This window comes from Photinus pyralis, unplaced genomic scaffold (assembly GCF_008802855.1).
Source record: "Photinus pyralis isolate 1611_PpyrPB1 unplaced genomic scaffold, Ppyr1.3 Ppyr1.4_LG4, whole genome shotgun sequence".
NCBI lineage: Eukaryota > Metazoa > Arthropoda > Insecta > Coleoptera > Lampyridae > Photinus > Photinus pyralis.
In genome coordinates this window covers 28,288,719-28,304,603 of record NW_022170511.1, presented here as the reverse complement: position 1 = coordinate 28,304,603, position 15,885 = coordinate 28,288,719, and the positions used below count along the sequence as shown (strand labels likewise).

Genomic DNA, 15,885 nt, shown 5'->3' with positions numbered 1-15,885 from the left:
TCTTCTCCATATCTACATTTCAAAAGCTTCCAACCTTTCCAGATCTATTCTCATTGCTCTCCACGTTTCACTACCGTACATTAGAACACTCCCTACAAAACATTCTACCAATCTATTTCTTAACTGAATCTTCGTACTTTTAAATACTTGTTTTGCTATCGATATCCTGATCTTAATTTCTTTTTCGCTTTTCCAACCTTGTGTACTTGTACTTATATCTTTCCACTTGCTCTATCCTCAGCCCGTCTACCATTACTGTTATATCCTTCTGCACTCTCTCTTTCATAACTTTTGTTTTGTTGTTATTAATTCTTAGGTCATACTTTGTTTTCATTTCGTCTACCTTTTCTAACAATATCTCATGTTCTTTTTCACTTTCAGCAAATACAATCATGTCATCCGCAAATCGTATACTAACAATTCTCTTCCCTCTGATGTTCATCCATATTTCCACCTTTTCGCCTTCTACATATACTCGTAAATTACACAGAATTGGTGATCAACAGTATCTCGCCTAACTCCCCTTCCGATATCGAGCAATCTGTCTTTTTTATAGACAAACCTGATTTTTGCTCTTTGTTTCATACATAAGTTTCGTATTAGTCGTCTTTGTCTCCAGTCGACACCTTTCCTCTAGAATTTCCAACGATTTCTCCCACTGCTTTTCGGATGTCAACAAAATCTACACTGAAGGTTTTTCCTTTTCCCAAATATCTTTCGCCGATCGCTCTCACTACTTCTATTGTGTCCCCATTCTTCTTCAGAAACCAAACTATTCCTCTCCTATATTGTCCTTCATAACTTTCTCAAGCCTTCTAGGCAATAAGATCTTTCCTGTGCCTACGCTGATTGTTCTATATTCTGAAATTTTTTTGTATCTTGCTAGAGCCACCCTTTCTGAATTACGAAAGTCCTTTGATCACAGCCCACTTTCGTAGATTTTATTACAAAGAGATGTAGTTTCTTTGATTCCTTTTTTTTTGCAGACATTTCAATAAATCTATGGGTATATTATCGACTGCTGCTGCCTTCCCATCCTTTATTTCTTTTAGGGCTTCCGTTGGTAGAATGCCTTTCCCGATGTTGCCATTCTCTACTTCCTCTACGCTTCCCATCGTCAGCGGTGTTGGTTTGTTTTTTGCTGGATATAATTCTTCCATATATTCCTTCCATCTTCCCAATCTTCACTTTCTTCTGTCAACAATCTTGCCATCCTTATTTTCTATTTCTATCCCTGTCCTAGTTCCACTTTCATCCAGCGCATTTTTCTTCAGTTTATTACATACCAAATCATGTCTACCTAATTTCACCAGTTTTTCGATTTCTCTACATTCCTTTTCAAACTATTCTATTCTTGCATTATCCGTTTCTTTTCCTAGTTCGGTGTAAAATCTTTTTCCTTTGTATGTCCTTAAATGTTTACATTTCTTCCTTTAGTGCATCTTATTTATAATTTTTGTTGTTGTCCAAGGTTTATTTATGCTTGGCCTCTTGCTGGAACTAATACACTCTTTATCAATTACACCTCCCTTTATCCTCTCCCAATGTTTCTCCACACTTTCTTCCGTCCTTGGGGTGCCGTCCCACGCTTTTGCTTCTCTTTCCATTTTACATCCTATTTCATCCTTGTCCAATTCTTTCAACGTTTCGATTCCTAATTCCATTTTCTACTATCAGCAAGTTTTCCTCGCTCTTTTCTTATCCCACAAACTGCTTTGACTCCGTTCTTATATCTACTTTTTAGTAATCTAAAATCTTTGTTTCGTAAATAGGTATCCTGGTGCTTTCCAGGTGTAGCACCTTCTATGATTCTCAAACCATGTGTATTTTTTATATTTTATATTTCATTAGCTGTATCTCCTCTTTCATTCCTTTCTCCGAGTCCGTATTTTCCAACCACTCCCGTAACCGTAATTTCTGTAATCTTACACTGGCATTGCAATCTTACAGCATCCCTGTCCTTTCTTATTAATTATTTCTCTAAAGTACAGTCTTTGGCTTACATAGGTCCGCAAACGCTTCGTTACCGATGTACAGGGTGTTAAAATTTCAAGATTTTTCAGTTTTTGATATATTTTGCTAAAATTTGAAATATAAGTTACACTTAAGGGTTTAAATCATTGGTCAATGGTAGTGAGAATCTACAAGGTGATGTTTTTTTTCAGGGGTCGTGTTCCATTTTCCACAATTGAACTTTTTTTAGGTGCGCCACTGGTAGATTGTAAAATAAGAATTTGATTTTCTGGTTTGTTTGGAAACTTTTTGGTCTCTTATAATTGTTTCGTTCGACCATTATCGGAAAAAAATCAATTTGAGATAGTGGGCTTTTTAAAATGCTCCCGGAGGCGACAGGCCGTGGGTTTATTTGAATAATCTCTGGTGTTTATTAGTCTTGGCAGATTAAAATTGTATCTTGTGTGAATACGTTTATAAAATAAAGGTTTTATTTGTACTGTACCGTGAAATTATAACACCCTGTAGATCGATAACGAAGCGTTTGAGGACCTATGAACCTTTAGTCATAAAATAAGCCCAAGAATTAACCCCTTTGTATTTACATCATATTTAGGAATACCCTGTATATCACAACCCCTCGTAGTGACATAGTCAGACACCAAGTCGGCAGGGGTGGCTGGTCTCTGGGGCTCCTACAACTCTGAGCACTCGCGTCGTTTCCCTTATCACCTTTAACGTGTTATGGTCGAGTCCGATTTCTCGAAACTATTCCTGTATTCGCAAATGACAATCAATCTTATACCAGAAAACCTGGAATCTACCGCACGTCTCAGGAGCTAAGTACGTGAAATTGTGCTACTCGTCGCGAATTCTTGCAAATTTCGCTACTCCATGAAGCATTCGAATAGTACGACATCCATTGAACCAGATTTACTGGAATTGGGTAGCTCAGGCACTAAACTTTTTTGGGTAAAACCATAGAATTTAGTATTCGCCCGGCTGGGAAACTTAGCTTCGCCACTGAAAATAGTGAGTACTAAGCCCCACCACCACGATGATGTGTATGCTATGTAATGATGTGAAATTTTTATCCATAATTCTTAATTAAAACTCCTGTAGGAATTCCTGAATTAATTGAAATTTCCAGTAAGGATGCAGGAATAAAAGTTGTCACCAGCTTCCCACTTATTGCCACTTCTTTTTAAAATGATAATAAACCAGAAAACAACCATTCAGCCATTCTGACTTCCTGACTTTATTTTTTTTATTGCCGTTATTTTATAGTGGGCGGAGTGTTAGCAATTTGCTACTCTTCCCACTCAACCCGCTATACAGTCTCATACAGTCATGCCTTACCTGGAATTCGAACCCAGGACCCTTGTAGCCAAAACTTAACACCCGATTTTAGCAAAACCGTATGCTATTGTATATATATAATCGCGTTGGATTGCTCCCGATACCTGCCCGTACTTACGAAATCTGGTGTGGAACATGGACCATTGAGCTGCCCCTCATGAGGGTAATGAAAATTGCTGGAGGAGTGGCTCATGGTCGTGGGGTTAGTGAAAGTATCGTCTGTAGGTGGCCTAAAGGAATGACTTCCGTCCAAATTTTTAAAGATCCTACGGCATATGCTGGTCTTAATTTTTTTAATGCATTGTAGAAATTCACTGACAAGGAAGGAACGCAGTCCTTGAAAAAATTGAGGTATAAATTCTACCTTCGGTCTGAAAACAGACCAACGGAACATTTGGCATCCGTACCTCCTAGTGAACATAGCAAAGTTTACCTACTGTCAAGTACAACGATGGCTTGGGAATGAAAAAAACCTGAGCAATGGCGTTAGGAGAGAACCAAAGAGGGTTTGCAACCAATATTAACGTAACAGCCACCAGCACCAGAAGCAGTTTTAAAACGTAGGTAATTCTTCAGAACGAGGCCTGTGATTGGATCGCCTCCATATGTTTTGTTAGACGATTTAAATCATGATCGCCCTATTGTCAAAAATAAAGAGCGTTCGTCCACCACTCCCATTTTTAATATCCGTTCTCAGTGACAATTTATTTCCGCGCAATAAATGCTCACTCCAAACAAAATTCAAATACAATGGAAATTATATTTAAGGAAACTCTCCCCTGGAGTAAACTGCCATAGACTGAATTTTCAGCGCTTTCTTGTGAAATTGTTTACCCGAAAACCTCGCCGAAAACCTAACACCTCTTGAAGTGTAGTGCAAAATAGTACCAATATGAAGATGACGCATCAAATAAAAAACCAATAGTAATTATTATCCGGACTTTCACAAAGTTTGTAATAATTTATGATGCGCTTCGCACATTGTTTCCCTGTTAAATAGATGCTCATAGGAGAGGGATTTACGAAAAAAAATGTTAAAGAGAAACTCTTGCTCTTTTGTAATACATTCTTACGTCATGATTCCAACAAAAATCGATTTCTTAATAACAATACGTAATTATAATTACTAATTAAAGCGGCTAAACCAATATGTAACAATGAAGCTTCTGGAAGTTATACCTTTAATAATATGTCATGCATCTGCCATCCATTCGTTAACACAAAGCGCATCTTAATTAGTTTCTGAATTTCTGCCTGTTGTCAGTTGCTGGTGTTGAACAGTTTTATTAAGTTTCTGGTTTGTTTAAATTGGCACATGAAAATTATCGTATTTATTTGTAATAGTCTTTACTTTTATGTGTAAGTGCCGCGAAGAGCTGCTTGAAATTGGTAACGTATAATCCCGCTGGTGTGCATATTTACACGTTTTTACCAACGATTTAGAGGCTTATTGTTCGTAAAAATTCTGATATTGTCATTGCGGATAACATTTTGCTTCGGCAGGCTGTTTTTACTGCACATACAGTTCGTGTGTAGTATCTAAAATCAATGGGAAGGATTCCTCTTGAATAAAAATAGTCGTAGCAAGAATTGTTCCTCATTTCTCAGTCGCTGAGAGATGACATATTACCTTTGATCATTGAATTTATTCAATGCTTTGAGGAATGATCTCTTCCTCCTTCTTACATGATTTCTTTATCTACAGTTAATTAACATTTAACAATAAACTGATAACAGTGTTGAAATGGAATTATTTATCCCTCACAATTTATAACATAACACTTGAGCAATGGTGGAATTGACTGAAGCACAATTAGATTTTCCGTATATAGCAAACGCCAATCGTTCTTGAAAGTTCTCGAACGCTTCCTTACGTTCTCGAATATTGTAGGACAAAGCACATCATATTTCCCGGAAATAATGCGTCACACCCGCATTCATTTCTTATCGTCGGTAATCTTTTATGGCGCCTCGATGCCTGAGAAACCATCGATTACTAATTAATGAATACGTCTATTTACTAAAACACTTTCATTAGAAAGCGCAGTTATTTATCTGGCTGCTGGTGCACATGCTGCATTGCACATTTCAAACCCCTTTTCCAGGAAAAGTATTTTGCCGGTGTTGAAAGAGGAAAGCCTCCACACAACATTACGAGTGGTGTTTGACGTCTCAGAGACTTCCAGGTCAGGAAAAGGCCAGAACGAGATGATGGTAACTGGTCCAAAAATATTAAGCACATTGTTGGCAAAGTTGACGTATTCAGCATACTAAAATAATTGACATAGGTTAAGGAAGTAAGTTTTTTTCGAATGCTATAGAGTTTGGAAGTTTATTGCATATCATTGAAGGTTTACGGTTATCGAAATTTGAAGGGCCGATTTTCCAGTGAATTGTGTGGTTGGTGGAATTTCAAGAATAAACCTGTAAGCATTTGGTGGAATTGAAGATTGTTCTTTCTGCGTATTTTTATTTCTGTAGAGTATTGTTTTTATAATATAAAAGTTCCCGATGTCTACACTCTAGAGACGAGTTGTCGCTGTACGTAGAGCTAAAGAAGTTATCCTGATGGGCCGTATCTACTCCACACCACTGAAAAAGCAAGAGATAATTTCAGTATCGTGGAAAATGTCAACGTGGGATTTGGTAGTTTTTATTGACGATGCACGGGTTCCATTGATAAAAAGCCATTTGTGGGTGGGTGGTAGTTCGTAGTTAATGAGAAAGGAGATTTTGTATGCATTCGGTCTTGGGCAACGATATAGTTAATAGGAGGTCCACTTTTACTTCGAGCACTAAACGCGAGATTAGTTCTAGTTTGAGTTACCAGAGCAAACAGTAAAGAAAAAAAGTAAATTCGTTTACAGAGAGGTTCGGCCATAAAAAAAATCAGTGGTAGGTATTTCAGTTCTTATGGGAACAAAATTTAACAACCCGAGTTCCTTTAGTTACAGTTAAAAGAGAAAAACGTGAATTAATTCTAACGTACCAGTTTTACACACGTAGAAAAAATACGGATTATTGCGAAATTAAGAGGAGCAAACAAAACAACCGTTTCTGCTCAAGGGCAAACTAATTAAGCGCGCCAGTATCTTTTTTTTTACCATTAAGAGCTATTGTTTTTGCTGTCCGTGAAACCAAAGGGGGGATTGAACACTGTCTTCGTAGTCGCCCCAGTAAAAAAATCAAAGTGCAAAATTGTTACGTAGTGAAAAGTTCTTCTAATTGTCATGGCAGGAAAGCGTTTCGATTTTTAGTAAAAAAACTCGTCAACGGCAAACCTGTGTTAATAAAATTGTGGCTTGCTCGTAACACTTAAACGCCACCGTTAAAAGACTATGTTCAGAGATCATTTGTATAATTTGAAAATTCACCGGTTTCCCGATGGCAAAGTTCCAATATACAGCTTCGGTGTCTATTTGTTTCAAATTATTGTCACGTTTAGGAGGACCAATTTTTGCATTTAACATCGTCATTTGCAAAAGAATTGTCTTATGTGAGGTACCGTTATTCCATTTATGTAAAATGAAAAGTCTGAATCTTTAAGAAAATCATCGTACATTATATTTGATGAAGTAAGAAAAAACTTGTAAGGAAAAGTTTGGTTGGTACTTTCGTAAAAAGGTCAATCTACAGGCAATTGAACCCGTTTTGTATTGTATGTATTTTAAGATTTAGGAACCCACTATACACAATAAAATAAATCATTTTTTCATTTAAGTTACTTTCTTCCGATTTTAATAAAGGAAGTTGGCCCATTTATGATTAGGTTTATATAATCATTATCACTAGTTCACTACATTAGAGCATTTCGAAGTAGCCAATAGAAAGTAAGGTTTGTTATGCGTCACTAACTAACGAAACCATACCTATGATTCTATTTGCTTATTATTAATACACTAATGTTTTTTTTTATTGCCTTTATTTTATAGTGGGCGGAGTGTAATGCCCGTTTGCACCGACAAATTTAAGCGGAGCTTAGCTTAAGCGTAGCTTAAAATCCATGAAAACTATTGTCTCAATAATCGTTGCCATGGATTTTAAGCTACGCTTAAGCTAAGCTCCACTTAAATTTGTCGGTGCAAACGGCCATTAGCTAATTAGCTATTCTCCCCACTTAACCCACTGTACAATCACAAACAGCCATGCCTTACCTGGGATTCGAACCCAGGACCCTTGTAGCCAGAGCTAGAGCTACTAACGTAAACTCATCTGAGCTACGCAGGTTGGCAGTTGTAGTGAACTAATGATAATGATTGTATAAACTCACCTTATATTTTAGGTGAATTACGTGTAAAAAATTGTGGCGCATAGTTCATATTAGATTCAGGTTAGCTCAAGAAACCGCGGCCACGATCTTCCCGGCGGCCATTTACTTCCCGGCCATCTAAACCCGGCGATGGGCAATCCCAGCTACGGTCGTCCCAGCAATTTGAACTCTGCTATCGGAGAGATGGAACACATTTAAGACGAAGTAAACATATGAACTAAATTGATGTTTATTATATTGAAACAATTCACCGGAATTAAGTTTTCTTATTTGTTATTGTATAGAGTGTGATTTTTCCTTTTTAGATATATAATACAATCTGAATAGGGACTATAGTATCAAATTGAAATTATTGAATTATTTTGTTAAAGAATTTTTATTTCTAAGAAGGGAAGTTCAACCCCTTCATATCTCAAAGAAAACCTGTTGCAACTGCACCTATTTCATTTTCAGAAGAGTTCTTTTATTAAGAGAACTCTTTGTTGGTTTTTTTCAATGAGAAAGATAACAGTGTACAGGGATATTGAAATTTTTTAAAAATTAAAATAAGCATCTATCGAAAAACGACTTTTTACTTAATTTATTATTGTGGTTTGGATAAAAAGCTAACGCCAAAGCTGAATGAAGAATTCCTTTCGTTAGCACTTTACTGCAATAAAAGTCCGCAGATATTGCAATCGCGATGGCACTTAAGATTATTCGGTGGTGGTATAACAGCTTATTTGTAAAAAAAACATAATCGAGAAACCTGTCATACAAACGAATATTGCGTACGGTGTTCTTCAAAGAGATTTATTTGCATTTATACTACTGGAAACAATACGGTAATATAGCAAGAATTCGAATGAGTGATTAGCGGAAACTTTTGACTGATGTATTAGTCGGTCGGTCGTTTTAAGCATTTTACTGTAACACTATACGGCATAACAATTGCCGTATATTTCTTTTGAACGTCATCCATATGCATCTGTTAGACGAATAGACCGTTAACTGTCTGAAGTTGTTCCATATCGTACGGTTTTTGCTCTTTTGTCTTTATAGATAAAACATGTTCATCGATACCATAAATGGAGTGGAATGTCTCTAGAAGAACTATATAATCTTGAAACAATATTACCATTTCAAAATTATTGTTATACGTAAAACCGCTTTATCTGCGTTTTTTAGGCCTTGTATCTGTTCGAGTAATTTATAAGCTAAGGACGAGTTCACACTTATTGTAGTCGTCTTTATAATTACACTGACAAAAAAATGTGGGGTGAAATTTATAGCCGTACGCCTATTTTCGTATGCTTGTCTTGTAGTGTTATTTTTCTCTGAGGAACCCATTATATCTATTGACAACTTATTAATACTAATTGAATATTTTAGCTATAAATAGCCTTTAAAGACTCCTATATCGTACGATTAATTTGATTTATGACCGAATTTCAATATAAGAAATTAGAAATTTAATCGCCACTTCAACCTGTTACAAATTCCGAACTATGTGCCAATATCATGGGCAGGTAAACTGGGTTGCAACACGCTTGGGCAAATCCTTGGATTGTCTACGAAAACGTTATTCGCTTCAGGCAGGATTGGTATTTTCCTGAATTACTCATGGATCATCAATCATTCTGGCCATTGTTAAAGAAATTCGATAATTAGTCAGATGCGATTACATGCACGAGCATAATATTTGCCTATAATTTTAAATTTAGTGATGTATCGCGGTATACTTTCACGCGGAATCATTAATCAAGGAATAAATTGTATCTTGCCAATACATTGTTGGTCCTGCTGATTCGAAAGCTCAAAGCTACCCGCAACAACAATACAAGGCATGCATATATCTCACACTGCATGTCGTAACTACACAAATACATCACGGTCTTTATAACATAACTAATCGCGGCCCCCCGACAAGAGATTGATATTTTTTTAATGTTCAGTACAGTCAACGCGCGTTTGTTTTGCTATGATGTGCCCTGACCCTTATCACCTGCTGAGCTCCACGTTCGTGGGCTACTCTCAGTATATGGTATGTCCGTTTATAGAGAACATCGTGTACCGCCAGATTGAGTTAGATTGTTATTTGACTTTGATTATCTTACGGGCGCAATTTACGCAAAGAATTCCTGCTTGATTTGCTCTTCCACGAAATTATTGCAATGATCTCATCCTCACCTCTCAGTTCAATTTCTCTTTCTGTGTGTGTGTGGATGAAATTTATGGATGACTTGACTAATAACGTGTTCAAAGAAAAAATGTTTATTGGCTTGTAAACAATTTCCTCATCAATTATTTGTCGTCAAAAAATGTCTTTCTACTCTCTGTGAGGTGTATTTTAATTAAACTATTATTTGTACAGGTTAGAAAAACCAACAAATATTCTTGTCAGCGGTGATCAATAACGTTGATTGATTATATGTTGACAACGTTACCCTAATAGAACGTCCGCTATTTTAATGAGAAAAAAACGGTCAGTTTTTGTGTAATCGCGATCCCTAATTTAATTATCGGTCAAATTTACGGCAACGCATGGAAGCATAATTAGTGAAATTGAGTTGCGTGAAGTTTTACGAATTAGATAAAATATTAATCCAGAATAAGATGATTAAGTACGTGGTGACCGTTGACGAATTACCTTGTCATCTTAGCCAACGAGACGTGAAAAAATTTAATATATCTTCAACTATAAGGCAGACCCTGAAATTCTACAAATGTATAAAGCTTATTAATAAAAATTTGATATAAATGGCAATTTTTACTAGGACAATCCGTCTTGTCATATTATTAAAAAGAGTCATTCATTTTCGATCTTCTCACACTAACTTTGTTTCTAAATAATACTTTGTTTTTGGAGACCTTAGTAACGTTTCTTAATGTTCATTTGAAATGCAAATTTTGTAGCAAAACAATTGCAAAAAAGTTAACTTTGCATTTATGCGAACTTCAGTTGTTTATTCAAAGTCAGAGTCAGAGATACTTCCTGAAATGTTTTGTTGTTCGCAATGTCGTCCACAGAGCTCATCCAAATTGGAAGCTGTTTGATACACCTGCCCTGAAATGAAATAGTGCAGAAGTTCGATGATGTTGCGGTATTTTTAAAATCTCGCATTAAAAGGCAAAGTTGAGCTAATTTGTTTATGGTATACGAGAAACAGAAGGAGCAATGAATAGATCAAGAAAAAAAGAGAGAGGAGTAATTGCTGTATCTAGACTCTAGAGGATTGATTACAGAATTGTAGTGAAGGACCAGAAATCCTAGAGAAGAAAGGACCATGGTAAGAGGATAACCAATAGACAGAGCCATTGAAGGATAAAGAAGGAGTAATTTTTCTACTATGGACTGTATCTCGGAAAGAGGAAGAATTTTCTATTTGCACATCCCCAGAACAAAAAAAAGAGGATGGAAGTAAGGGAGAAACGAAAGAGGGCCAAAACGCGCAATGTAGGGAAATTCGAAATAGTGAATTTAGACTATAAAGTGACCATTTCTTTCTCTCTCACACTTTTTTGTTTTTCCGCGATGTATTATAAACGCGCGACATAGACCATCGGGAGAGGGCGGGCGGCTTTACTAACTGATCTCATCGGGTTACAAGCAGTGGCGTAGCGCGGTACGCCCCGGGCGCCACTTTAGTAGGGACGGCAGCGTCATACCTGCCAATAATATCCCGGGGCGCTTTTGAAAATAGCTAAAAGTAGGAAACGATAAAAAACATCTTGGGAAAATACATTTAAATTTTTATTTCGTACGCAACGACGATGACCATCGATGGACTTGAAGATGCTTTATCTGACAAGAACTGAGACGAAAATACATGACGAAGACACTTCTGGTGTACATACAAAAGTTTAAACTGCTGTTCTCAATATACTCCAATCTTTTAAACAATGTCTATGAAGCAATAATTCAAATATCATTATTGTTTTTGTTTCGACTTTATTTTCACTCGGGTGAAAATATAGGGCGGCAAACCTTGACCGCGCCCCGGGCGCCAAACCTGGACCACGCCCCGGGCGCCAACGAACTACGCTACGCCACTGGTTACAAGTGTTGCTTATACAGCTTATACTATTACGTCATTGCGTGACTGGTACCATGGTATGTGTTTATACAGGAGACCGGGGCTAGTTGTCACATGGGCACATTGTCACAACGCTAATTAAAGGAACACACTCAAACTTGCACGGTTGTGACATCTACCGGATAGTGCCTTAGTAAGCTGAGAATCGCATCACGGAGTTTTACCGCCATCCGATTCTCAATACTTCATCAATTGTTAAAAGTGTGTTTGAAGCTTGGCAAAGTAAATTCGTGCTACGTTCAATATTGTGTGTTAATATAGGGATTTTAATGGCAAGGTAAGATATAAGTTATTTGTCATTTAGTGTAGCTCTTGTGGATTAAACAGTACCATCATAACAATGATTTCGGTTAATAGTAACAGAGATTACATCACTTCAGTTAAAAATGGCCGTTTGGGGCAAGTTGTCACGCGTTCCACGGGGCATGTTGTCACTGTGACAAGATGCCCCGTAAACAGTACAAAGTTGGAATGGTAATCAATGCATACTAAAGTGCGCCCATTCGTAGATTCATAGATTATGATTTTGTCTAACTTTACTTCTATAGGTATGCATGTACTTACCCATGTATAAAAAAACGCGCCTTTTTTATAGATGGTGCGAAAGTATCAAAGAAAAACAAATAGAACTGCTCCCGCTGATGACGTTCTTCTTAGCGCCGCTAGAGCCGTTAAAGATAAGGACCATCCAATTTCAATAAGGGATGCGGCTAGAGATTACAATATAAATTATAGAACTTTGGCAAGATTTTGTAAAAAGGTCAATAATGATAATCTCGCTAATGGCGTGCCTCATATTCGGATGGGGTATAAAAAACCTCGACAAATTTTTAATGATGAAGAAGAGGTAGAATTGGAGAATTATATTAAAAAAGCATCCGACATATATTTCGGTTTAACGGCCACCGAAGTGAGGAAACTGGCCTATGACTATGGACTTGCTCTGAAAAAAACCTGCCTCCGTCCTGGTGCAATACCTTCATGGCAGGGTCTGATTGGTTTTCTGGGTTTTTAAAGAGGCACCAAAGGCTATCAATAAGAACCCCGCAGGCTACAAGTTTGTCGAGAGCAACAAGCTTTAACAAAACTAATGTCGCATCTTTTTTTGAAAATTTGAGCAACTTATATGATCGTTACCAGTTTCGGCCAAGTGACATATACAACATGGACGAAACGGGAATCACCACCGTGCAACGTCCTGATCGCATAGTAGCTAGGAAGGGATTCCGCCAAATTGGTTCGTTGACTTCTGCTGAAAGGGGGACACTTGTGACCATGGCCATAGCAGTATCTGCTGCCGGAAATAGTATTCCTCCTTTATTTGTATTCCCTCGCGTGCATTTTAAAGATCATTTTCTGCAAGGTGCACCTGTGGGAAGCATTGGAACAGCTAACCCATCGGGTTGGATGAAAAATGAGCAATTCTTGACGTTCGTACAACATTTAGTAACTACAGTAAAAAGTACGAAGGAAAGCCCAATTTTATTGTTGCTAGATAACCACGAGTCACACCTGTCCATCCCGGCTTTGAACTATGCGAAAGATAATGGGGTGGTAATGCTATCGTTTCCACCCCATTGCAGTCATAAGCTGCAACCGCTTGACAGGAGCGTTTTTGGTCCATTAAAAAAATATATAAATAGTGGTTGTGCATCGTGGTTAAAAACGAATCCAGGAAAGACCATTAGCATATACAATATTCCAGCAATTGTAGCAGCTGCTCTTCCACTAGCAATTGTTCCTAACAACGTTACAGCAGGCTTCAGAGTAACTGGAGTTTATCCGTTTAACAGAGATATTTTTGAGGACCAAGAGTTTCTGCCCAGTTACGTTACCGACCGCGAAAATCCAACGACGGCACCTGACAAATTGTTAGAACATCAAAAAGAAAACACCGACAACACGGCTGTTCCTCACATTGGACCATCCACATCTGGCCCATTATCATCTCCACTGTTTACTGAACCGCCATTTATACAATCTACTGAAGTAATTCCTGTAACTTCTGCCCCATCACCACCTACACCGTCTACCCCACCTCCACTTTTAACCTCTACTCACGCAACGCCATCAACTTCTTCTCAGTCGTCATTGTCTATTCAACCTACTTCATTTGCTGTGTCTAAGACGAACCATTTGATTACTCCGGAAACCATTCGTCCACTTCCAAAAGCCGGAGAGAGAAAACCTGGAAGACAACAAAGAAGAAAACGTAAATCAGCCATTTTAACTGATACGCCGATAAAAAATGAACTTGAAGCACAACAAGCCTTAAAAGCCCAAACTAAACCATCAGTGGTAAAACGAAAGGTTTTTGTTGGGAAAGTCCATGTATCCACCAAAAAGAAACGGGTGAAGAAACCTTTGTCCGATTCATTCTCTGAGGAAGATGAAACCTTCTGCCTAGTGTGTGGCGGCACCTACAGTGGTTCAAAAGACCCATGGCTGCAGTGTGTCCAATGCAAGGAATGGGCTCACGAGAAGTGCGCCAATAAAGATCCATTCTACGTCTGTCAAAACTGTGACTCGAATGATGATATGTAAACATATTGTGTATTTTGGTTTTTAAATATATTTTCATATTTGTAGCTGTTTGAGTTATCCTTTAACACGTGACAACTTACCCCAATGCTTGTGACAACTTGCCCCGGTGTGGGGCATCTTGTCACACATATCATGCACTTACACAACATTACAATACTCCAAACATTTTTCATATTTTGCAATTTTGTAACTCTTATCATAAGTACTAGACACGCAACTACGTTATTTAAAAAATAAATGGTTTGTACAATTACAAACAACAACAAAAAAAAATCAAATGCATATTTTGTGACAACTAGCCCCGGTCTCCCCTAAGTACAATGCTAGCACATATAAAAACGGTTAGTACCGATATCTCGGATACTTTTATCTAATAAAGTATAAAAAAATAAAATTAAAATAAATATATTTAAAAATCCTACGCTCATTTTATTCACTCTGACGCTCTTGAATACTTAAGGAATGCGACAGAAGAATTAACACCCGCGTGAAGTTAGCCCCCCAACATTAAAATAATGAAACGTCAAATACTGCCTTCATTTGCACATCGATTGCACATTTTGGCACACGTCGATTTTTCGTTTGCACATTTCTCTAAAAAAAGATATTGAAAAAACAAATTGGGGGGGGGGCAACTTCACGATTTTAGCTCCCCAACATTAAAATAATGAAACGTTAAATAGTAATAATAGTAAATGTGCAATCGAAGTGCAAACTATTTGACGTTTCAATAGTTTAATGTAGGGGGGGGGGGGGGCAAACATCGTGAAGTTGGGCTCCCCAAATTTGTTATTTCAATATCTTTTTTTTAGAGAAATGTGCAAACGTAAAAATCGAAATGTAACTAAATGTGCAATCAATGTGCAAACGAAAAAACTATTTGACGTTTCATTAGTTTAATGTAGGGGGGGGGGGGCTAAAATCGTGAAGTTGGGTTCCCCAAATTTGTTATTTCAGTATCTTTTTTAGAGAAATGTGCAAACGGAAAATCGAAATGTGACTAAATGTGGGAATAAGGAAGATTTGAAGAGCATCAATATATTCATACATTACGAGTTGACTTTCGAGAAGAATGAAGAAACCAATGCATGAAAACACTACTGCAAATAATAGTGTCAATAGTCATCTTGAGAATATACGTTGAATCTATGTTAAGTTTGTCTGATGTGTTAAGGGTATTAAGGATATACACCCCATTGGGCGAAGAAGAGAGGTTCACAAAGGAAAACAATAATAATAATAATAGTCATTTACCTATTGGATAACGTACAAAAGAAACAATACATAATTCTATTGAATATTAAACTAAATTTATTACGTTATACCCTCGGTTATACCAAAAGGGCGAAGTTCAGATATGTAGTGCAAACTAAATTCTGTTCTACCACTTAACCCTATTAATAATTTATTGTGATAAGTCAGATAATGGCAAATAATTATTCAACATGGAACCTAGTGAATGTACTTGTCCGAATATAGAAAGAAAAATGACAGTGATAGTATTTTTTAAAACAGAATAAAACTGAAAATAAAAATAAAATAAAACATATTATCTCAAATGCGTTTGTTGCTGCTCTAGAAGTATTAATTTAAGGTTTTCTCTGAAGTGTTTTTGGGAACAGGAGTGTAAATGACAGCAAAGGGAGTTGTAGATTTACGGTGCATTGTAGCTAAAAGACCTTT

General features: G+C 37.1%; 2 protein-coding genes across 4 annotated transcripts in view; both read left to right on the top strand.

The window, feature by feature from the left end:
* The window catches only part of LOC116167803 (transcription factor Sox-13-like), a 275,850-nt gene that overhangs the window by 22,423 nt on the left and 237,542 nt on the right, over positions 1-15,885 (top strand). The gene's annotated exons all lie outside the window — the stretch shown is intronic.
* Positions 12,823-14,202, top strand: LOC116169052. Its single transcript, XM_031485079.1, has one exon. The coding sequence runs from the start codon at positions 12,823-12,825 to the stop codon at positions 14,200-14,202; it is 1,380 nt and encodes a 459-aa protein (XP_031340939.1).

Excerpts from the sequence above, each read along its gene's own strand:
- LOC116169052 (XM_031485079.1), top strand. The coding sequence starts at position 12,823 with ATGGACGAAACGGGAATCACCACCGTGCAACGTCCTGATCGCATAGTA.